General features: G+C 55.1%; 3 protein-coding genes across 7 annotated transcripts; 1 reads left to right on the top strand and 2 right to left on the bottom strand.

Moving 5' to 3' along the window:
* The first annotated feature begins 1 nt into the window (after nt 1).
* On the top strand, nt 2-3,264 carry TMEM234 (transmembrane protein 234). The gene is made up of 5 exons (XM_056123474.1): nt 2-41; nt 219-370; nt 1,442-1,508; nt 2,436-2,528; nt 2,783-3,264. The coding sequence occupies exons 1-5, from the start codon at nt 26-28 to the stop codon at nt 2,875-2,877; spliced, it is 423 nt and encodes a 140-aa protein (XP_055979449.1). The 5' UTR covers nt 2-25; the 3' UTR covers nt 2,878-3,264.
* A 492-nt stretch (nt 3,265-3,756) lies between these two features.
* On the bottom strand, nt 3,757-9,429 carry DCDC2B (doublecortin domain containing 2B). The gene is made up of 9 exons (XM_056123642.1): nt 9,164-9,429; nt 7,050-7,101; nt 6,545-6,615; nt 6,023-6,154; nt 5,451-5,597; nt 5,318-5,357; nt 4,659-4,794; nt 4,119-4,222; nt 3,757-3,905 (listed from the first exon to the last, which is right to left on the bottom strand). Exons 1-9 carry the CDS (start codon nt 9,427-9,429, stop codon nt 3,810-3,812), a joined length of 1,044 nt encoding a protein of 347 aa, XP_055979617.1. The 3' UTR covers nt 3,757-3,809.
* An 832-nt stretch (nt 9,430-10,261) lies between these two features.
* Nucleotides 10,262-18,109, bottom strand: LOC130031592 (coiled-coil domain-containing protein 28B). 5 transcript variants are annotated; one of them, XM_056122962.1, is made up of 7 exons: nt 18,048-18,087; nt 16,846-17,058; nt 14,989-15,155; nt 14,702-14,889; nt 14,460-14,482; nt 12,931-13,197; nt 12,059-12,363 (listed from the first exon to the last, which is right to left on the bottom strand). In XM_056122962.1, the coding sequence occupies exons 2-6, from the start codon at nt 17,007-17,009 to the stop codon at nt 13,143-13,145; spliced, it is 597 nt and encodes a 198-aa protein (XP_055978937.1). In that variant the 5' UTR covers nt 17,010-17,058; nt 18,048-18,087; the 3' UTR covers nt 12,059-12,363; nt 12,931-13,142. The 5 variants fall into 5 exon arrangements, with proteins under 5 accessions (XP_055978934.1, XP_055978933.1, XP_055978937.1 ...); XM_056122960.1 differs by having other exon boundaries at nt 12,061-12,363; nt 16,846-17,015; nt 18,048-18,109; XM_056122961.1 differs by having other exon boundaries at nt 12,064-12,363; nt 13,056-13,197; nt 16,846-17,015; nt 18,048-18,109.
* Between the last annotated feature and the right edge of the window lie 4,938 nt (nt 18,110-23,047).

Here is a 23,047-nt window from a genome sequence, read left to right as displayed (position 1 = left end):
CGGAAGTGGAAGGGACGACGTTGCCATGGCGGCGTCTCTCGGTGGGTAGCGGCCCCGCCCCGCTCGGGCTCCCGCGGCCTCCCCCGCCCCCTCCCCGGCCCCGGGCTCGCTCAGCCCCTGCCCCGGGACTCGCTGGCGGGGGGCGGAAAAGGGGGGCCGGGGGGCGGGCGGCAGGGCCCGCGGCCGGGTGGGAAAGGCTCGCTCGCCTCTCCGTGCAGGGCAGGTGCTGGCACTGGTGCTCGTGGCCGCCCTGTGGGGTGGCACCCAGCCGCTGCTGAAGCGGGCCTCCTCCCGCCTGCAGCAGGTTCGGGAGCCCACGTGGGCCCGGCAGTTGCTGCAGGAAGTGAAGACCCTCTTCTCCAACACTGAGGTGCGTCGCTGGATGCCGCCCCCCACCCCGGCCCTCGGGGCCAAGCTGCTAAGAATTTGATCCCCGGTGGCGGCGGACAGGTCTGGGTTGGAATTCGGGCCCCCAGCACTGGCTTGGAACTTTTGCCGTCCAATGCCCCAGCCCTGAGCTCCACTCCGATAGAAGCTTTTGAATGAGCCTCGGTTTCATCGTTCATAAAATAATGGGAATATTCATGGAGACCGTCCTAGAGGACGCTTGAGAGAAATAAGTGGGCAGATAAAGCATGTTCTGTTGGGCATAGTGCATAATTGGCGCTCAGTCAATGGCCAATGGCTGCCTTTATTATAAGGGTGTTTCTTTCAGCAGACTTTTCCAGAAGTCCCTGGGAGGGAGAATCAGAAGGAAATGGCTCAAAGGGCTGGAACACATGCTTTATATACGTGAGCCCCTAGCTTGTTTTTATTTTTGGTTTTGGACTCCCACAAGGAAGTCCTCAGGGGCTGTGTCCTGTTTGGTGCTTCTGACGGTGCATGGAGACTGTGAGGTACCAGGACTCAAACACAGACCTCTGGACTTGAGCCCTTTGAGCTATCTCCCTGACCCCATGGAGCCATAGGTTCGATTCCCAGCACTGCATGGTCCCCCAAGCACCTTTGGGACCAGCACCTCTCTCCCCTCCTGAGCACTGCATGGGGAGTAGCCCCAGCACAACCACCAAAGAAGGATCTGGAGAACTAGCTCTGACCATACGCTGTCAGCCTAGGCTAGTGGGAAGGACAAGACACAAGCATCTCTGAGCGTGCAGGACTCTGCAGGAGGCTGGAGGGAGGCAGCTCTGGGAGGGGTGGGGGGAGGTTTGGGAGAGAGACACTGGTGCCCAGGAGTGCACAGGCCGAGGGCAGAGGACACTCGGGGCTAAGTATGGGTTCTGTGAGTAACCTTCCCTCTGGTGGGAAGGATCTTCTCAGAAAGCATTTTGCTCCCTAGGCCCCCTGTATTCTCTAAGAAAAGGCGCCCAGCTTGGGCCTCTCAGAGACGGTGCTGCCCAGTTAAGCATCACACTCACTGTGGGTTTCTTCTGCTTTCCAGTACCTGCTGCCCTTTTTCCTCAACCAGTGTGGCTCCCTTCTCTACTACCTCACCTTGGCATCGACAGGTGGGTCCATGGGCTGAAACCGCTGCTTAGTGATGGAGGTGCCTGAAAGAACAGGTGGGGAGGGAACCACGGCCCCAAGCTGGTGGTAACGGGGCTGTTGGACTTGCTTTATGGTACTAGGCCTTCTTATGCAGCAGTAGCTAAAGAGAGAAGGAGCAGGGCTGGAGAGATAACACAGCAAGAAAGATGCTTGCCTTGCATGCAGCAAATCCGGATTTGATCCCCAGCATCACGTATGGTTCCCCAAGTATCTCCAGGAGTGATCCCTGGGCTCAGACACTGGAGTAAACCCTGGCACTTCTGGATTGGCTCAAAAAGCAGAAAAAAAGAGGAGGGCTCACTGGCTGTGCCATAGACCAGCTTTGCTACTCATTTACTCTGTGTGTGCTGATCCTGTATAGATCTCTTATTTGAAGTTCGATTTGATGTGCTTGGGTTCAGAGATCGTGAGGAAGAATTTCAGGGAATGAGAAGCATCGAGCAGGGTGTCTGGTAGACCTGTATGATCTCAATACTCAGAAAGGTCCTTTCTTCATTGTTCGCCACCCACCACTGTGCCAGGCAGATACTGTGCCGGTCACATGCTGTGTGTGTCTGCATGCTGGCCCTAGGGGCAGACGTCACCAGCCCATGCACTCTAGTCAGTGCACAACAGGCTGAGATGTTCTACTGGTTGTTGCTCTTGAACATCCCACTTTTGTGGTTTTGGCCATTCTTGGAATCTCACTCAGACTCCAAGGTGCCTTGAGGGAGTCTGGCCCCCAAAGGGCTCTGGGGAACCCTTCAGATGTCTTGGGAGGGTGAGAGGATAGGCTGGCCTCTAGGTCAGCCGCATGCAAGGCAAACACTTTAACCCCTGCATATTGTCTCTGCCCCCTAGAAGGCACTTTTTGCATATCAGAGATTCTTTTCATTCTGACCACTCAGATCTGACCCTAGCTGTGCCCATCAGTAACTCTCTGGCCATCATCTTCACAATGATTGTGGGCAAGATCCTTGGAGAAGACATTGGTGGGAAAGGTAAGTCACCACTGCGGATCGGGCCAAGGCTTTGAAACATGGGTCAAATGCCAGAGCTGTTTCCATGGTGGGTGAGAGGACCTTCCCCAATCCTGACCCTTTCCTTTGGAGCACCCCTGCTTCCTTGTAGCCAGCAGTGTCCTTCCCCTGGCCCATCTGGGTCAGATCCCAGCTGAGCCCTCTCCTCAGTCCTGTACCAGTTCCTCTGGGTACCGCTGAACTCAGATCCTCTTGATTTCTCTCCATGACTCCAGGAGCACTCGCAGGCATGATGCTCACCATGACGGGAATTACACTCTGCATCTCAAGCTCAGTGAGCAAGACCCAGGAGCACTCGTCTGCCCTCTGAGCAGGCTGCTGCCTCTCCATCTGTGCCATCTCAGGAGCCCTGAGCCCCGAGGTGCAAGCAGAAAGCAGACGGGCGGGCACTTCCTCCCTTGAAGCCTCAACTTCTGTACCCCTAGTGGGTACAGCTACCTCATGGATTGCAGTGAGAGCAAGCATGAAGAGTTTCAGAACTTTCAAGTGTTGTTTGACTGCTAGGATTTAGCACAAAAGACTTCTTGGGCAGCCCCACTGACCTTTCTGCCCCAGCAGCTCACTCCCTGTGGCCCTGCCTAACACTCAGTGCAGCCACTGTTACCCAGGTCTGATCTGGACCACACATGGCTGGGTGATGAAGCCCCACTATAGGCAGACACTTCCTCTGAGCCAGAAATGTGGGCCACAGGCTTCCCAGGTGCAGACAGAGGCCATGACTGGCTGGGGGGGATGGGGACAGGGGCGGGGGCGGGGAGCAGGCCTGGGGAGAAGGGCTTCAGGATGACAGGGGCAGAGGTACACGAGCTACCAGCCTTGCCTGCCTCACCACGATGCAGGTGGGCACCCTAACTGCCCAGCTCAGACATACCATGAACCCCAGCACTGTCTCCAGTACACGGTGAGATGCTTGGCGAGCAGTGCCTGCAATAAATCTGTAGGAAGCAGAGGTGGAAGGTATTCTTTATTGTGCAGGCCTCTTCCCAAGCTGTGGTCTCCTCCCAGTGGTCTCCTAGCCAGGGAACCCCATAAGGAAATGGCCTCGGTGGCCAGGGCTGCTCAGCTCAGGGGATGCAAGCTGGTCTGTGGGTTGGGAGTGAGAGAGGGGAAGGACTGAGACTGCAGTGGACCCTGGCACCCAGGGGAGCGCCTGGCCCTCAGGAACCAACCAACCAGCTGCTGGAGCCCGAAGACAAAGGCGGTGGCAGAGTCCTACCAGGTCCTGGCCAGAGGTGCCCCGTTTCAGGATGGCAAAGCAGGCACCGAGGCTGAGAAAGATGCTTCGACCACAGGCTGGTTTTCCAGAGACAGGGCCTCTTGCACGATCTGTGCTGCCCTCTGGATGAGAGAAGGCCAAATAGACGTCGCCATTAACATCCCCTCTCCAGTGCCCAGTCCTCCCCTAGGGTTCCCCTACCCCAGGAAAGGAGGAGCGTCTAGGAAGGGAGCTGCCCTCTGCTTGGACAGGGCGGCAGCCCCGGCTCCAGAATGGCAGGTCTGCTCACAGGCATGGCAAAAGAGCAGTTGGCCAGTGCCCAGCTCCCAGCTCACCTGGTCCAAGGGTTCCTCTGTCCTGGTGTCCTCATCATCTGCGACTTCTGGGACCCCTGCTGCCTCCCTCCTTGCGTGGGGAGCATGATAGACTCCATTGACTCCTGAGGAGGTCAGCCACAGGGCAGGTGAGCAGCTGAGGAGCCCTCGGCCTTTGTTCCTGCTCCTTCCCTCCCCAGCCTGAGCTTTGTTCCCCATTCCTCATTCCTCACCACCTGGGAGTAGGGCAGGGAAGCTCAGAGGCAGCGCAGAGGCCTGTCCCCAGCCCTTCCCACTCCTGCCCCTCATCTCACAGTGCTGAGTGTGCACGGACTGCTTGCTTTTCTTTTTTAGTCCAAGGATGAAACTCAGGCCTCTTGATGCAAGGCCTGTATTCTTCCACTGAGTCACGTCCTCTAAGCCCCACCCCACCCCCTCGCTTTTTTTTTTCTGAGTTTTCAGCCTTCCCAGTATTCCTCAGGGGTATTCCTGGCCCTGTGCTCAGGACTTTGTCACTGTCAGAGGGGACTTGAGAGGGCCCTCGGGCCCAAGGACCCTCACCTGGTGAGAGTAAGAGACTAGGGGGCTCGCTTCTTGGCTGACCAGCCTGCTGGGGTCTAGCATAGAAAACAGATGGCTCAGGTCCGCTGTACTCCTTTGGAGAGAGCGGGGTTGCCAGCACCCGGGAGCCACGGGCCTAGAGAGAGGACACTGAGCTGAGACTGGGTGCTGGCTGGGCTTCCCTTCTCCCCTCCCAACCCAGGCCTGACTGCCCCGTGTCTGGGTACATGGGAGATGGGTGCCATCCATCTCCAGAGCCGCAGCACCTCCTGCTTCCTCTCAGGTGCCCCTAGCCAGGACCAGGGCAGTGGCCGAGGTGGCAGATGGGCCCAGCCCTAGATGAGGGGGTGCGACTGGGTTCCTGGGGCCACTGCAGAGATGCCAGCTCTGTCGCCCTGTGCCAGGCCTGCAGGGAAACCTGAGCCCAGGGATCTTGCTGGGCCTAGCTGACCAGGCTTCCAGCCCAGGCCTATTCCCTGCCATTCAGTAACTGTCAACACCAAACAAATCACTTGTCTTCTTTGAACCTCAGTTTCTCCTCTAGAACACAGGAATAATAACTGTCACGGATCTTTTAGAGGATACAGTGAGCTAACCTGAGCTGGAGGAGTCACCGTGCCACACCTCTTCTCCCCTACCCGGGGTCCCCCATTACCTACCTCCTGCTTGTAGGGCCGAGACTTCGGGCCTGGGGCGTGCCTACAGTGAACACAAAAAGGCTCATGGTAAACTCATGTGTCAAGGTGGTGTCCTCGGTGCAAGCATGCTGCTGCTCCCCTCCCACATACGTACCAACACCCCCTGGGCATCGAGGGGTCGGGCACCAGCAGCTCCACATATGGCAGGGCCTGGAACTCCTCCTCTCCGACAGCCACATAGTAACGGCCACTCACCAGGGCATCCACTGCAGACAGTGGGAGCCCCTCCAGGGTACAGAGTCTGAGGCAAGCGGAGAGGGCTCAAAGGACTGAGTGCACAAGAGAGAATTCTGTCCCCTGTCCCACATGATGCCCTGAGCACCAACAGGCCCCAAAACAAAGTCACTGGACTGTAGGATGGACACAATTGCTCCAAGGCAGCTGCCAGCTCTCTGCCACCCGGCCTTCACCTAGGCTCTGCCCTGGCCCTGAGTGCTGGGCTGGAGGAATCTCTTCAGTGACATGAGAAGAAATCCCAGCGTGGGGACATGGTTTCCTTTGGCCTGTAATCCTCAGGGACAACACATACTGTAAGGAAGGGAAGTTAGCCCCAAGAATGCCTTGGTGCATATGTCCTACGTACCAAGAGCCTTTTCTGTGTTCACTGCAGGCCAGTAGGAACGTTCCCTGTGGGGAAGTTTGGGGCCCTTCCAGCCCTATACTCACCTGCAAACAGCCCCACTCTGTAACTTCGCCTTTTCTGTCAAGAGCTTCAGTACCATCTTCCAGTCTTCACAGGCAGACCGGGACAGCTTCAGGCTAAATGGGGGACTCAGTAGGTCCCCATTCCTGAACACCCTGGGACAGAGAGCAGCCCGGTCAGGGGGAGGGTTCCTAGGACTCGCTTATGTGTGCTCGGGGCCTCACAGGGACTGGAAGACAGGCTGACAGCCATCGCTTTGCTCCATTTTCACCCATCAAGTGTTTGGCCATTTAGATCCTCAGTGTCCAGCACCTCCTAGAGCCAAACCCCTGAAACAAAACCTCCCTGTCGGGGCCAGAGTAATAGTACAGCAGGGAGAGTATTTGTCTCACACACGGCCAACCCAGGTTTGATCCCCAGCATCCCACATGGCCCTGGAGCACTACCAGGAGTAACTCCTGAGTGCAGAATCAGGAGTAACTCCTGAGCATCTCTGGCTGTGACCTAAAAAGAAAAAAAAATCTCCTTGCCAACCCCAAACTCACCGGATACAGCAGGGGACACCTGCCTTCTCCCGCTGGCCAATGCTCCCATCACAGGCACCCTGAGTCCGAGCCTGGAATATCAGTCAGGACCCCCATCAGGGGAGAGTTGAGGCCTTGGGTTAGGGGTGGGGAAGGAAAGAAACCTGAGTGGCAGAGGGGCATGGAGAGATGGACTGGTTTGTTTGGGGCTCACACCTGTTGGTGCCCTTTCACCAAAGGGCGCTTCCACCTCCCCTGCTTCTCATTCTGAGCTCCCCCACCCCTGGGGTTTTACATCCTCCTCTCCCTTTGAGGAAGATCGCCTGGAAGTCAAGTGAGAAGCTAGAAGGACAAGGATAGTTGGGAACTCCTGCACCCCAGGAAGGCTCTCACTGGGTCTAGAGGGCCGGGGTGAACCCCAAGGAACTGGTCAGTCCTGAGGTTTCCAGGCCCAACTTCCCAGACCAAACCAGGAGCAGTTTGAGGCAGGGTGGGAGAGAGGGCCGGGTGGCCCTCCAGGACTCACCAGTGATCTGCTGCTCTTCCCACCTGGCTCCTTCCCTCCAGGGGGTAAGTAACTGGAGGAACACAAGGTCAGAGGTCATCTCAAGAGCTTAGACCTGGCTGTGTAACTGCCAGATATCCCTCCTCGACCAAAGAGTCTCAATAATCTCAATCCAGAAACTGATGCAGTATTTACACCTGAACCTACCTTCTGGTCCTGGGTCAGGCTGAACATTGAAACTGAATCCCAGCCATGAGTCAAAAGAATAAAGATCAAGGAGCAAGGTGAGATAGTACAGTGGGCAGGGCTCTTGCCTTGCACACAGCTGACCAGGGTTCAATCTCTGGCACCTGATATGGTCTTCAAGCTTGCCAGAAGTACTCCCTGAGTACAGAGCCAGGAGTAATCCATGAGCACCATCAGGTGTGACCCAGAAACAAAATATGAGGGACCAGAGAGATAGCAGGTTGGACACTTACACTGCATGTAGCCGACCCAGGTTTGACCTCCAGTACTCCATGTGGTCCCCTAGCACCACCAGGAGTGATCCTGAGTGCAGAGCCAGGAGTAAACCCCGGTATGGCCCAATGTCAAAAAAATTCAATAAAGATCAAGGGCCAGGGCCAGAGAGTACAGCACGTAAGGCATTTGCCTTGACCAGCTCGAGTTTGATCCCCAGCATGGCATGTGATCCCGAGACCCACTAGGAATGCTCACTACTGGGTATGGCCCAAAACAAAAAAAAAATTAAGTATTTTAATTTAGGCCATATAGACAGTTTGATGGACTGGAGCACATGCTTTGTATGATGTATGTATGACTGGAGCACTCTACTTTGTATACTTTGCTTACTCTACAATCCCAGGTTTAAGCACTAGGATTGTAGAGTTCCTCAAGCACTGCCAGGAGTGATCCCCCTCTGTTTGCTGCGTGTGGCCCAAAAACCACTGTCACTGTCACTGTCCTCCCGTTGATCATCGATTTGCTCGAGCGGGCCCAGTAACGTCTCCATTGGAGACTTTGTTGTTACTGTGTCTGGCATATCGAATACTCTCGGTAGCTTGCCAGGCTCTCCGAGAGGGGCGGAGGAATCGAACTCGGGTCGGCCATGTTGGCTGTGTGCAAGGCAAACGCCCTACCGCTGTGCTATTGCTCAAAAACCAAATAACACAAAGTATTCTAACATCCCAGCATTTTTTTTTGTGCTGGATGTGGGGCGTCGCCACTTGGAGGTGCTCAGGTAACCAAGAATTTCATCAGTTCCTGCGATAGGTGGTTAAATCTCATTTTACATGAGACCACGTGGTTTAATCTCATTTTACATGTTACTCACCAACAGTAACATGGAAGTGACAGAGCCCCCTTTGGGCCAGCTCCCGCCCCTGTGAGCCTCCACCATTAGAACTGGTGGGGGGGGCTGAAGCGATAAGGTAGGGCGTTTGCCTTGAACGCGGCCGACCCGGGTTCAATCCCTGGCATCCCATATGGTTCCCCAAACACTGTCAGGAGTAATTCCTGAGTGCAGAGCCGGGAGCATTGCTGGGTGTGACCCAAAAAGTAAAAAAACAAAAAACTGAGCAGGGAACTCAGATGCTCACATTCCCTCTGTAGTTCTGGAAGGCACAACCCCCCTCCCTTTTCCCCACCCCAGTCCCAGCCCTCAAAAAAGGCTGCCTAAACGCAGCAGAATGGGGTGAAGAAGGACAGATGTCTGGGAGCAGTGATGGGGTGGGGGTGGGGGGGTGGGACCATCAAGGGCTTTTGAAAAGGGGCTTCCCTGTGGAGGAAAATTTTCCTGGATTGGGATCCTCCTGCGTGCTGGCTCACACCTGAAGTGTGGTTCTGCTGTTTGGGGTACTCTGGCAGGTCACCTCATTTCCAAATGGAGAGGCGGACTGGAAAGACAGTACTGCGGGCAGGGCACTTGCCTTGCATGCAGCCAACCCGGTTTTAATCCCTGGCATGCCATATCGTCTGAGCACTGCTAGGTGTGCCCACCCTCCCCCCCCAAAAAAAATAATAAGAATGGGAATAAGGCTGCCTCTGCAGGGGGCTGCTACAGGCCAGGAACAGATGGTCCGATGTCCGAGTGAGCCACATCCCTCCCGGCTCCCTAGCAGCCCGCGAGCACTCACTGGAGCTTGCGGAATGGCTCGAAGCCCGCAGCCACGTACTGCCCTCCATTCTGCAGGTCCGCAAGGTCGGTGACAGGGTGACCATGGCGGGGTGTATAGAGGGCTCGCACCGCCAGCGGGGCCTGCACCACTGAAGTGACTTCACAGAGGAAGGTCTCCAGCGTGGGGAAGCGGCGATGGGTCACCACCAGCCTGCGGCCTGGGGAGAAAGGATCCCCATTCCGGTTCACCACTATCCTCTTAGCAGGACTGCCTCCTCCCGCCATGCTGCGTCCCTAGTTAGAGACGCAGAGCTGTTGCCAGGCAACAAGATAGAGCTGGGAACTGGGCCAAAGGTCAAGTCCTGCCTTCTTGCCCAGGAAGAGGGGGCGAGCCTCTGGCAAGACGGTGTCAGGGTTTCCTCCAGGTGCCCCTGCTGCACCTCACAAGAGCAGGGCAGATAGGGTCCGGCCAATGGGAGGAAACTGAGTCCCAGTTTCAATCCCTGGCACCGCATGGGGAAGTCCACACCCCCAAACAGAAGAGTAGGACAAGTATGGTGGCTCTTTGAAAAGGAGGAAGCTTTTGTTTGGGTCTGAGAGATATGACAGAGTGTAAGACCTTGCATCCATTTGATTTGGGTCCAACCCCCAGCACCACAAAGGGTCCCCTTGAGCTCAGAGCCAGGAGTAAGACCTGAGCCAGGTCTGGCCCAACCCTCCAATGAATCCAAACAGTTCTGGGGCTGAGCGAGGGGCCTGGCCAAAGACAGTTGTGCAGTGGACAGGGGAAGATGCGGAGCCAGCCTTCCCCTCTGGAGCCCCAAGGGTGAGTTCCAAGGAGGATCAGCTGTGGGGGGCTATACCATAAGGGTGGTGAGTGGGTCCTGATGTGTGGCTCTATGGAGGACAGCCCAGGTCAGCAGGAAACAGGTAGGATTCAAGAGTCTGATCTGACCAGAGAAAGACGAATGCAACCGGGCCCAGAACCAAAGAATACCCTTTATTTTCCATTAGTGTTCCGCCTTCCCACCATATCCCCCACGCCCCTAACAAAGCATGAAAAATGTCTTTCTGCCTGTTCCCACATTGGAGCCAGCAATTTGTTCCAGCTTCTCTCTCGCTTTTTTTGGGGGGTCACACTGGCAATACTCAGGGGTTACTCCCGGTTCTACACTCAGGAATTACTCCTGGTTACCATACAGGATGCCAGGAATCAAACCTGGGTCAGTCGTGTGTAAGGCAAACACCCTACCAGCTATACTACTGCTTCTGTCCCATTCCAGCTTCTCGACCCCACCAGCCACCAACGGCAGGCCTAGGTCATTGGCTGACATGAGGGAGCTAGGATGAGGCCCTGCCTCCATTATAACCCTTTCCTGGCATCCCCCATGCAACTCTCTGGGGGGTAGCCTGGAGGTCCCATTTCCACAGCTTCCCCACCCCCAGCCGCCACCATCCTCTTGGTCTAGTCTAAGCTGCAGGAGACCGTTTTTCAGGGGGGCTTGCTCTCCAGGGTGTTCCCCTCTGGTTTTTCCATCCTTCATGATTGGCCATATTGGTGGCTCTATCGCCAGTACTTTGATCACCAAGGGTCTGGCCCTTGGGTGGTTTAGTGCCCCAGAGATCCAGGCCGCCATGTTCTGGCAGCCCTGCCAAGGGCCCATCCCAGGAGACACAGTCATCTGAGTGGCCCAGTTCTTGTGGCCTGGCTCTCTGGAAGTCAGGCTCTTTGTGGTCCAGAGCTCTAGGAAACTTGTCCTTAATGTGTGGGTCCTCAGAGACTGCAGGTGGATGCGTCCTGGCTTCCTCAGAACAGAGACCTTTGGGGGTCAGATCCTCCAGGGAGTTCCTCAATTGCTGGCAGGGCCCTCCCAAGCTCTGTCTCCCATGGCCTGGCTCTCTAGCCAGGTTCTTGGGTACTGTAGACAGTAGTGGCCCAGTCTTCCTCTGGCCTGGGTCCCTGGGCCTGGACCCAACAGTACTTCTGTCTATAGTAGCCCATCGTTCTGGGGATTTGCAGGGTCTGAACCCCCAGCAGGCATCTTCTGCGTGGTCTCTCTCTCCAGTGGTCCTGTTGCTGGAGGACTGGTCTTCCCGTGTGGGGCTCTCATAGACCTGTCCCTCATCGTCTGGATACCCGCTGGGCTTGTCTCTCGTCTGACAGGCCTCTGGAGACCTCAGTGTTTGTTTGAGGATTAGATACTGTTGGAGAAGAGAACAGACACCATACCACGCTGGTCGGACTGGATGAGGCAGGAGGCTTGCCCGACCCCAACCCTTAGCGAGCCCTAAACATGCTGGAAGAGCTCCCAGTGAGTGCCCACCTCTTTACGGCTATTGATGGCCTGCTGAAGCCACAGCAATTCCATGGCCAAGTGGCTGCGGAGCTCCTGTAGCTCGGTCTGACTGCAGGGCAGTCCTGGACCTGCAGTCTCTAAGTAAGAGAGGAAGGGAGAAAGTTTTAAGAGGTGGGTACGGGTACACAGGTGCCCTGCACACTTTTATATTACCCCAGAGAGGCAGAAGGGGGAGGCAGTTCATCTAGCACAAGCCTTCTGCCTCAGCAGGGGGAGCGGAGGCCCAGAGTGCTGGACTTGGCCCTACTCTAGCAGAGGTACCTGGTTTCTTCATCCACGGCCCGTCTGCACTTTGCTCTCGGCAGGGTTTCCTGTTCTGTCCCTGGGGCCAGGGCCTGGCATCTGGGCAGGGCACCCTTCGGGCAGATGCTGAGCTCTCTCCTGACACTGTTGGCCTTGTCTTCTCAGGGATGGCCTCTTCCTCAGGCTTCTTACGTAGCCAGCGGTTCTGCTGCGCCGGCTCTGGATTCGCTCTCCGTTCTCCAGCTGGCCGGATGCAGGGAGATTTCGCCTTCTGAGAAATCAGATTCCCATTAGTGGGCAACATACTTCCACAGACACATTGGAGTCGGGGTGGGGATTAAGAATTGGGGTGTGAGGTGAGGATTACCACTACCAGTGAGAAAACATGTCAGCGGAAGGGACGGTTCAATCTAACCGTTAACCTCCTACCCAGGTCCCTCCGACTCCTCCCCGCTTCTCTCGGGGTGTTTACTACCTGTGGAGGAAACCGGGGCGTGGGAAGCCAGCCCTCGGTCCACTGCAGCGTGCCCAGGTCGCCGTCAATCTCTCGGACAACAGCCTCATACTCAGCTCGCAGGCTCTGGAAGTGGCGACGGACTAAGAAGCCCCGGACACAGGCCTGGTGTGGACGAGAGAGAAAACCCTTGTCACTGCAAAAGTGGGGACGTCTCGGGGTTTCTGCGGTAACTGCGAAAGGAACCGAGCGCTGTGCGCCGCGGCTAGGGGGGGGCCGAGGGAGCAGGCTGGACTGGATCCCCTGTTCCACCTGCACCCCGGCGGCCCTGATCCCGCAGGAGCGTGCGGTGGAAGCGCGGGGCGCGCGGGGCAGCCCCTGGGTCCCAGCATTCTTCCGCGCGGTGGGCACGGTTGGCGCGCGTGCAGCGGACTAAACGCCGGAGCCTCGCCCGTTTCCGGGGTCCAGCTGCGAGGGCTTGCGGAGGGGTCCCGGCGGCGCCGCCCAGTCCGCACCTGCAGCCTCGCCACCTTCCGCGATAACGGCTCCAGCTCCATCCCGGCGCGACCCTCCCACCGGCGCCTGCGCAATGCGTCACCCGTCCGCGCCGCGCCGCGCCCCGCCCCGCCGTCTCCAAGGCAACGGCCCGCGCGCCCGCCGCGGCCCCGCCCCTCGCCGGCCTCGGGAAGCGGCTCATCCCGAGCCTCCAGCTGTTGTTGCGCGCGTTTCCACCCGGGCTGGGCTTTGGGGTGCCTCGGTAGAGTCCAGGCGCGAAGGGGCGAGGGAAGACATCATCGAGCAGTGCTTGCTTTTGTTTCTTGTTTTATTCCTTCCAGGGGCCCCCCTACCCATAGCACCTGGGGGGCGGTGGAACACCCAACCGAGTCCGTAAAAAGTCACAGTTTTGAAGGAAGGAGATGGGCAGTCCAGGCCTGGTTCGAAGCCTACGCGGCTGACTGCTCCTCGGGCTCCGCGTTCTCCGCCAGGTGCAGCTTCTGTCTGTGCCAGTCAAGGACTGTGATGCACCTATTCTTTCCCCAGTCCGCCCACCATGCAGGACTGAATGTCCCAAACGCACCACGTGGGGTGTCTGGAAGGGGGTGGCCAGAGCCATAGTACAGCGGGTAGGGCGTTTGCCTTGCACGCAGCTGACCCAGGTTCGATTCTGGCACCCCAGATGGTCCCCGGAGCACCACCAGCAGTAATTCCTAAGTGCAGACTGAGCATCGCAGAGTGTGACCCAAAAAGCCAGAAAAACAAACAAATGCACCGCAGGTCGGGGTGAGGGTTTCTGATTCAGAGTGGTAGGAATCTGAGATAGGAATATTTTTTGTTTCATGTGTCTCGGCAGTGCCCAGGGGACCCTGTTGTGCTACAGAGAACACCTGGGCCTCTTGCAGGCAAAGCATGTGAGCCATCTCTCCAACCTCTGAGGTAGGAATCTTGTCCAGCCCTCTTCACTCCATGACTTAATGGCCTCTTTCTTTTTAACCACACCTGCTTGTGGTACTTTGGAGCTATCCCCAGTTTGTGCTGGGAGGAAGGTGCCTCTTGTGGCCCTTGTGCCTCTTTCTTGATCTAGATCCAGCAGGTACTTATATCATACTTTCTTGGCTAGGACTAGACAAGGAGTAAATTAGTAAAAATATTGTCCAGGGGCTGGAGAGATAGTTCAGCAGGTAAAGCACTGAACAGAAGTAATTCCTGAGTGGAGAGCCAGGAGTAAGCCCTGAGCATCACCAGGTGTGCCCCCCTCCACCAAATAATAATAATAATAACTATACATATATATACATATATATTCTGAATAGAGTCAGAATAAGGCTTAGGCTTATTCTGGGATGATGATGCCTTGCATATGTGAGGCCCTGGGTTTGATTCCTGAGAAATTGTTTAATGCTAATGGAATAGGAAGACATATTGGGGCTAGATAAAGTACTTGCAAAGATTTTAATAAATAGTTAAAAAAGAGGCCAGAGAGGCCAGACTATAGCAGGTAGGGTGCTTGCCTTGCATGTGGCTGACCCAGGTTCATCCCTGGCACCCAACATGTTCCCCAAGTCCCACTAGGAGTGATTGCTAAGCATAGGTAGGAGTTAGCCCTGAGCACCACTAGATGTGACCCAAAACAAGATAAAACAAAAAATCTCAATCACCTTTTAGTATATTTGGGAAATTCTTCCTGCACTACACACCCCATCACACACACACACACACACACACACACACACACACACACATTTGTCTCCGGGAAAGGATACATAGAATTACTAAGATCTTCCAGCTGTCAAAAAAAAAGAGAAATTTCTGTCAGAAGGCACCAGGCCGAACTCCAGAGGCTTTGGGGAGCTCTTCTGGTGGGAATCAGGGCCCACAGTCTACAGACCCTCAGCTTCTCACCAGGGAGAGGGGGGTGGTGTGGGACCATGCACACCCTCCCCTCCAGAAACCCACAACCCTCACACCTGATTTCCCAGAAGCCCAGTCCCTGGTCACAACCCACATTGCTCAGCAGCTGGTCCAGGTTGCGGTCCGCCATGGTCTGCTTCTGCTCCTCAGGCAGTCCCTCGGTGAGCCCCCCGTCCTCGTCCTCTTCCTCCTCCCCGCACACATCCAGGCTGAAATGCAGCCGCGCCAGCTTCTCCTGCATCTCCCGCACATGCTCCAGCTGCTCGAAGGAGCACTCCTTTCCTGAGCAGCACGAGGGAATCTCTGAGAGCCAGTGCGGGTGGCTGGCCCCTCACATGCTCCCCAGACAGACCCCCAGCCCCTTGCCCTGCCCACACTCACCGAAGGCCTGCAGCCGGCCCGAGTGGAAGTCGTTGAGCAAACTGAGAAGCCCCCCCTCCATCTCGTAGACATCAGTCACCTCGGTCAGGAAGGAATGCTGCAGTGGGGTGCCTGCAGGGCCGCCCCCACCTCCAGCCAGCACTGGGCGGCCCTTCTCCTTGCCTGCTCTGTGGGGAACATGATCTGGTCACAGGGGGGGCCAGTCAGAGATCCCCAACACTCCTGTTCACTCAGAATACACTTTCCTGTCACGTCCCACATAGTATGTGGCCGTTTGCTCCTCCTCCAGGGCCCAGGAGTGGTAAAGGAGAGGGATGGGCATGAAGGCAGATGGACAAAGAAGCAGTGTTTTCTGGCCAATCTGAAAGGGGGCTCCTGGGTTCCTGCCTCAACAGTGCTCTCATTCCTCCTGGGACTCTGACTGTCACTTGTCCTTTCTGATGGTCACTAAACTTTTTTCTTTTCCTTCTTGTTTTGGAGCCACACCTGGCGATGCTCAGGGTGTTCAGGGCTCTGTTCTCAGGGATCACAGTCCTGGCAGGGCTCAGGAGCCCACAGAGGGTTCTGGGGATTAAATGCAGGACAGCCATGTGCAAGCCAAGTGACCTTAACCCCTGCCTATCTCTTCAGCTCCTGTTTCACTTGTTCTGTTTCGGACCATATCCAGTGGAACTCTGAGGATACTCCTGGCTCTGATATCAGGGGTTTCTCCTTGCAATGCTGGGGACCATGAGGTGCCAGGAATGAAAGCCAGGCTTCTGGCATGCGAAGCACATGTGCCAGCTAGCTGATATCTCCTTCTGGACTCTTATCAGTACACTTGGGGACTTTTATTCCTCCATTGTTACAAGAGTCATCTTACCTCTGCAAAATACCCTTCTGCTCCTCTTTTACTCAACTGCTGCTTTGAACTTGGCTCTCCGAAAGCCCTTTGCAGTCTGAGCCCCCTTGTCTCTCCACTTGAGTTTCCCGTGCTTTCTGCCCCAGCCCTGAACATCAGCTGCACCCCATTGTGGTTGTCCCTAGACAGCCTAGGGACTATATAGTGCTGTAGTTTGGGAGATGGAACCTAGGCCACCCACATATGTGCCCTGGCCCTTTGAGCCATCTCCCCCGGCCCTTTGAGCCATTTCCTGAGCTCCCAGGCATTTTCTCTTTCTCTTGCACCCATTTTTTTTTTTCTGGACTACACCAGCTGGTGCTCAGGGATCTCTCTATGGTGCCAGGAATCGAACTCCGGATTGAGTGTATGCAAGATAAGTGCCCTATCCACTGTACTACTGCTCTGGCCCTAATACCTTTCTTTTATCCTTAAATCAGCAAACGTCCCTCCCTCCACTGAACCATTCTTCTCTAAAGCCTTCTCTCCTGCTGCTGGCTCCAAGTACTGAAGTTTCCATATACTCTCACCTTTTTTTAATTTTTATTTTTGGGTCACGCCCGGCGATGCTCAGGGGTTACTCCTGGCTCTGCACTCAGGAATTACTCCTGGCGGTGCGCAGGGGACCATATGGGATGCTGGGATTCAAACCTGGGTTGGCTGCGTGCAAGGCAAACGCCCTACCCGCTGTGCTATCGCTCCAGCCCCTACTCTCACCTTTGACACCCTCTACACACACACTTGAGAGATGAGGTGGAGTTGGAGGCCATCTGGGCAGTCCCCAAGCAAGTCATCAGCTGTTGCTGAGGTCCCTGAAATGTTCTCGGGGTGGGCAGGCAAACTTTGCCTCTAAGTACCTGGGGTGACCAAAAGCAAAACCCAATAGTAATTAAAGGCCAAGACCCCCTTCGCCTCCCTGCAAGGTTCAGCCCAGAGTTGGGCTCCCCTCCTCTTAGCCCTGCTTCCGTCTCACCTACCTCTTGAACTTAGCACGCTGCTTGGGGGATGGCAGGTGAGGGAGTCCCAAGGCCAAGGAGCCGCTGTGGCTGGTGGGCACAGGGACCCTGCGGAGCGTGCCTGAGGCCTGAGCTGGCTGTGCCAGGCAAGGCTTGGGGCTCCTTTTCTTCTTCTTGTCCTCCATTGGGCACTGGGGGGAGTGAGGGACAAGGTCATTTTTGCTCCAGCAACCCCTGAGAAGTATAGAGGAAGGGCCCAGGAGCCTCAGTGCCCTTTTCTGGGCAGTGCGGTGAGGCAGATGCCAGAGACTGGCACCCTGCCCCCCACCCCCATCCTTCACCCTCCACCCACTCCAGGCCCCCAGGGACCTGTGGCCTCAGCCGGCAGAGCCAGGCCCTGCTCAGTCCAGCTGCTGTACCTCTGGCCTTGAGTTTGGGGAGGCAGGAACCACGCTGAGGATTCCAGATGTCCTTACCCAGATCCTGTTTCATTGATCAACTGCCTGGGCAGAGGCTGCCACAAGCTGTCAGTACAGGGGTGACCAGCAGCGGGAGGGTGTGCCTGAGAGGATTGGAGCTTGGCCCCCAGGGATGGGATCAGCCAGTAGGAGGGGCAATGCTCCCCCGGGGGTCCCCCTGCCCATAAGCAACACCATGGGACTCCCAAGAAGTTCCCTGTGACCGGCTGTCAGCCCAGTGCTTCTCCCTCCCCAGTCGGAGAGTCCCTGCTTGGCATCAGCTGCTGCCAGGGGGTGCCGCCAACAATGGCTGTGTCTGGCACTGCCCAGCCTCTAATGGGGACTTCCCCCCACCCCCGCCCCCTCACTCTGCCACCCAAATCCTCCTCTGCTGAAACCCTCCTGCAGGGAGGCCAGGGCTCCCTAGCGGGGTTTTCTGGGGCTCTGGCTCCACGGGGAGGGTGTAGAAGCCTTTAAATAGGCACGGGGCTGGCTGGCCCTGAGGGGGTGTGGTGAAAGGGAGACAGGATCTGCTTGGGCCGCCGCCCTACGGCAGCTTGGTCCAATGAGAGGCTAGACAGTACAGAGGCTCTAGCTCTGCTCCCCAGGAACGTCTACGCACGACCTGGCATCAATTTCCCACACTCCATCTCCCACGCCAAGCCGGGTGCAACTAAACTTCCGTTCGGGAATCAGGTTCCAAAATGGGGCATCCGTCACGATCGATCATTCTGTCCCATCCCTACCCCCAAGCGGGGAACTGACCTGGAGGTTCGGGGTCTGGAGTGATGCTCACCGTTGTTCGCTCCACCCCCTGCCCGCCCTCCACTCTTCTCCCGGGGAAGGAACGGGTGGAAGCTGAGCTGGCAGGAGGTAATTTGCATTTAAAGAGAAAGTGACCTTTTTGTTTTTCGTTTTGTTTTTTGAACCACAACCCAGCTTACCCAGATGCTACTCCCAGCTCTGTGCTTTTGGGGCGTCACTCCCAGCAGTGCTCAGGGGACCATGCAGCGCCAGGATCAAATCTGGGCTTCTTCCATGCAAAGCACGTGTGCTCAGCCTGTGAGTTATCACTCTGGGTCTGAAAGTGGTTGTAAGAGCTGTGGAGAGAGAAAGATAAGAGGAACACCCCCTTTTCTTTTTGTTTTGGTCACCCCTGGCGATGCTCAGGGGTTATTCCTAGCTCTGTGCCCCGGAATCACTCCTGACAGTACTCCATGGACCATATGTGGTATGTGGTATTGGGATTTGAACCCAGGGTGGCTGCTTGCAAGGCAAGTGCCATACCTGCTGTACCAGCATTTCATTAAAAAGAAATTTTTTTTTCTGGGTGGGAGAGAAAAAATGCAATAGGTAGGGAGCTTGCCTTGCATGCGGCTCACCTGGGTTCAATCCCTGGCACCAAATATGGTCCTCTGAGCACTATCAGGAATGGTCCTGAGTGCAGAGCCAGGAGCATCGCCGGGTGTGGCACAAAAACAAAAAGAATTTTTTTTTCTTCTCTTCCCGTTTCCCATTCTCTTAATTATTGTTGATATTGCAGTGGCATAGGGAGTTGTGGCTGGCACACATACCTGACACTAGCAGTGTTCAGGGACTCGTCCTAGCTCTGTTCTCAGGAGTGACCCCTGGTATTGCTCATATGACTTTTTTTTTTTTTTTTTTGCTTTTTTGGGTCACATCTGGTGATGCTCAGACAGAGGTTACTCCTTACTCTGCACTCAGGAATTACCCCTGTTGGTGCTCAGGCGAGCACATGGGATGCCAGGGACTGAAATGGGTTGGCAGTGTGCAAGGCCTTATCTGCTGCACTATCATTCCTGCCCCAACGTAGGATCATTTTTGCCGCCAGAGATTTGAACCAGGGTGGGTTCCATGGTAAGTAAGTGTCTTAAACCCTGTACGTTCTCTGCCTTCACAGTTTTTCAGCTGGGGTGCTTGTTAGGGAGTGCACATCAGGTTGCAGTGTTCACCAACTTGGCCGCAGTGCTTAGTGTGAGGTCTGCACACTTTTAGCTGTGGTCCTTGCAGAGTTGCTCACCAGGACAAATGCTCTTAGCTTTCTTGCTTGCTTGCTTGCTTTCTCCCTTCCTTCCTTTCTCTCTTTTTAAATTTTTTGCTTTTGGGGTCACACCCGGCGATGCACAGAGGTCACTCCTGGCTCTGCACTCAGGAATTACTCCTGACGATGCTCAGGGGACTATATGAGATGCTGGGACTCAAACCTGGGTTGGCCACATGCAAGGCAAACACCCTACCCGCTGTGCTATTGCTCCAGCCCCTCCTTTTTCTTTTCTTTTTCTTTCACTTTTTTCTCGATAGTTTTTATTGAACAAAATTTGCTTAGAAAGATGTATGTGTGTGTGTGGGGGGGGAGCAGAGCTATATTACAGCAAGAAGGGCTATTCCACCAAGCAAGTATATCCCCCTACTTTTATTATTTTTTTGGAACCACACTTGGCAATGCTCAGGGGTTACTCCTGGCTCTGTGCTCAGGCACCATACAGTTCTGGGAATATATTCAGGTCTCCTGTATACAAAGCATATGCTTCAGCCCATTGAGGTTTCTCCAGCCTTATCTAGTATCCTGTTATTATTATTATTACTTTTTTGCTTTTTGGGTCACACCCGGCGATGCTCAGGGGCTACTCCTGGCTTTGAACTCAGGAATTACTCCTGGTGGTGCTCAGGGGACCATATGGGATGCTGGGAATTGAACCTGGGTCAGCCGCATGCAGGGCAAACGCCCTACCCACTGTGCTATCACTCTAGCCCCGTTATTTTTTAAATTTTTGGCCACACTCTGCATTGCGCAGGGCTTACTTCTTATTCTTGGTTCTGTGCTCAGTGATCACTCCTGATGGGCTCAGGGGACCATATGGGAAGCCAGGGATCCAGCTCATGTCGACTATGTGCAAGGCAAATGCCCTACCCCCTGTACTATGCCTTCAGCCAGCCCCACTTTTTGTTTTTGTGTGTGGTGGGCGGGGGTCACACAATGAGTTGGGGGTAGGGGGCATAGCTCCTAAGAGGTATTCTGGAGATCCAGAGCCACTCCTGGAGATAGTCAGCTAGAGTCAAGCAAGAGCCCAAGGATGTGGTGCAGTTCTGGCCCTGTAATGCCAGAGATTACCTGCTACACAGCAATACTTGGGGGCTACCATACTGGCAGTGCTTGGTGGACCCTGTGGTACAAAACCCGGCAGTACTCAGGGCTCTCTTACAGCTCTGTGCTCAGGGGACCACATGGGGTATATCGCTTCAGCCCACAACACCACTTAAGGGCATCACTACTTGCTATCATGTCCATGCCCAGCTCCTTTGTGCTCTGCATGGACATGAGGAAAACAAAGCCCACCTGCTCCCCACTCCCATCCATCCTAGCAGACATGTGTGGTGTGGGGAGCATCTGGTCAGAGGAAGCTTGACTTCATCCCGGGAGGGACCCCCTGGAGGGAAGTAGGAGCACTGGAGGCCAGTGTGGAGGAGTATTTAATTAGACCTGGCAGAGGCTCCCAGCTCTGGTTTCCAGACACGCCTCTGTGGCAACAGGAGAGCAGTTGAGCGTTGGCCAGGCAGAGTCAAATGACTGCTCTCCGTCTTCCCTCTCAGAACCCTGCTTCTAAAGGAACCTGCAGGGAACTCTCCCTGGGGGTTTCCAACATCGATTGTTCCAGAGGGGGTGCAAGTCCTTTCCTACCTGCCTGTGCTGCTGGAGGGGCACTGGGGCTCCCCTAGGAGAATGGGTTTAGGAGCATTTCTGTGTCATGTTATTTTCAGAGCCCCTTTACTTAGAGGCTCCACGTTGGAATAGGGTCCTCCCACCCACTGAAACCAATGTGGCCAACTCAAAGAACATCCGAGATCCCTGATGAGAAGGGACCAGAAGCTCTAGTGTCTGTGACAGACGTTGGAGCATGGGTGAAAGGCACTTTGGATGGTTGTGCCATTTGCAGGGATCCCCAAACCATCCTTTGTGCCAGGCTCACCCAGGCCCCAGCTAAGCTGGTGACTAATGCAGGAGCCTCACTAGCTACTGCTGGCTTAGAAGAGGTGACCGGAGTAGGAAAGAAGCCAGCTCATTCTCAGTGGCTGCAAGAACATGATCTCATCAGCACACATGCACAAACAGGACAATTTCTCTGACTTTGGGGTCATAGCTGAGTGGTTAGTGGTCATTCACAGTGGTGCCTGGGACGCATATGCTCCAGTCCAAGCTCTCACCAGCACAAAGAACACATACACAGGATGACAAGGGGGACGCTGCTTCCTCTGGGGAGATGTGGGCTACTGGGAGGATAGTGCTGACAGCAGGGCTGACAGGGTGCATCCACTTGACTCCGCCTCAGTGGGCCCCACTGTGCTCTCTGGTCTCCTGCCTGCCCTTTCGATATGGGATGCTGGGGATCCAGCCCAGAATGACCATGTTCAAGGAAAATGCCCTACTACACCCTACCTGCTGTACTACTGCTTTGGCCCCAATCCCTCCTCCGGACACACAGGCCCATGGCTCCCATCCCCTCTGGTGCACCTTAATTGCTCAAACCTTACTTGGCCTTTGGGTCAGGCCCTTCTGGGTACCCACCCAATCCCTTGCTGAAAAGGACTGGGCAGGGACCCCTCCATGATCCCAAAGAATCACCCATCTATTTTTTCACCCAGCACTATTCAGGGACTACTCCTGTGTTCAGGGGACCAAATGCCACGCAAGGGGTCTAACCAGGGTCTGTAAGATGCAAAGCAAATGACCCCTGAATTTTTTGGCCTCAACACCTACGTAATTTTATGCAGTGCTGGAGTACAAACCCAGTGTCTTACACATACAAGGCAAATCTACACTGTTGACCCACATATTTGGACCCACTTTTTCTTCGTATTTGTAAGTACCTTTTGGGGGCCAGAGGTATAGTAGGGGAGTAGTAGGGTTTGATCCCTGGCCTCTTATATGGTCCCCGAGTACCACCAGAACTAAATCCTGAAGGAAGAGCCAGGAATAAACCCTGAGCATCACTGGCTGTGGCCCCGTCTTCTCCCCTCTCCTCTCCCCTGCCCCTCCCCCCCCACCAAAAAAGTAAAACTTTTGGTTGGGGTGGTATCAGGGATGTCTTGTGTGTAGCTGATCCTAATTTGATTTCTGGCACCATATGGTTCCCCCTCAAGAAACAATGGGTACAACTCAGTGGCACAGAACAAATGGTTTCTGAGCACTATTGGGTGTGGTTCAAAAACCCTACCCCACCCTCACAAGTACTTTTGGGGTGCCATATGGGGCTGAGCATATGTTTTGCATGCCAGAGGCCCATATTCAATCTCCAGTCCCAAAGGAAGTGACGCCTAAGCAATGAACCAGTAATCCTGAACAACTTTTGGCTAAGGATCCAAAATCAAAGGAAAAACCCCTAAAAGTGCCTTTTTTATGGTCCCTTTTTGAGTAAGACCAAACTTCGGAGGTGCTCAGGATCACTCCTGGCAGTGTTCAGGGGATTGTATGTAGCACTAGATCGTACCAGGACCAGCTGCTTTTAAGACAAATGCCTTAATCCCTGTGCTTTTGAGGGTCCAGTGGTAGGATATGCTTTACACATGTGAGGCAGAATTCCATTCTATCTCTGGTACCACACACATACAAAGCAAGCCAACACTGAGGGAAGGCTCACATTCATGGAGTACACTTGTTGTATGAGTCCAGGGATCAACTGTTATCAGGTTCAATTCTGGTACCACTGGCCCAATATGCAGGAACAACCCCCAAGCACCCAAGTTTT

The sequence above is a fragment of the Sorex fumeus genome, unplaced genomic scaffold, assembly GCF_029834395.1.
Source record: "Sorex fumeus unplaced genomic scaffold, SorFum_2.1 ptg000047l, whole genome shotgun sequence".
Taxonomy (NCBI): Eukaryota; Metazoa; Chordata; class Mammalia; order Eulipotyphla; family Soricidae; genus Sorex; species Sorex fumeus.
This window is presented reverse-complemented; position numbering and strand designations above follow the sequence as displayed.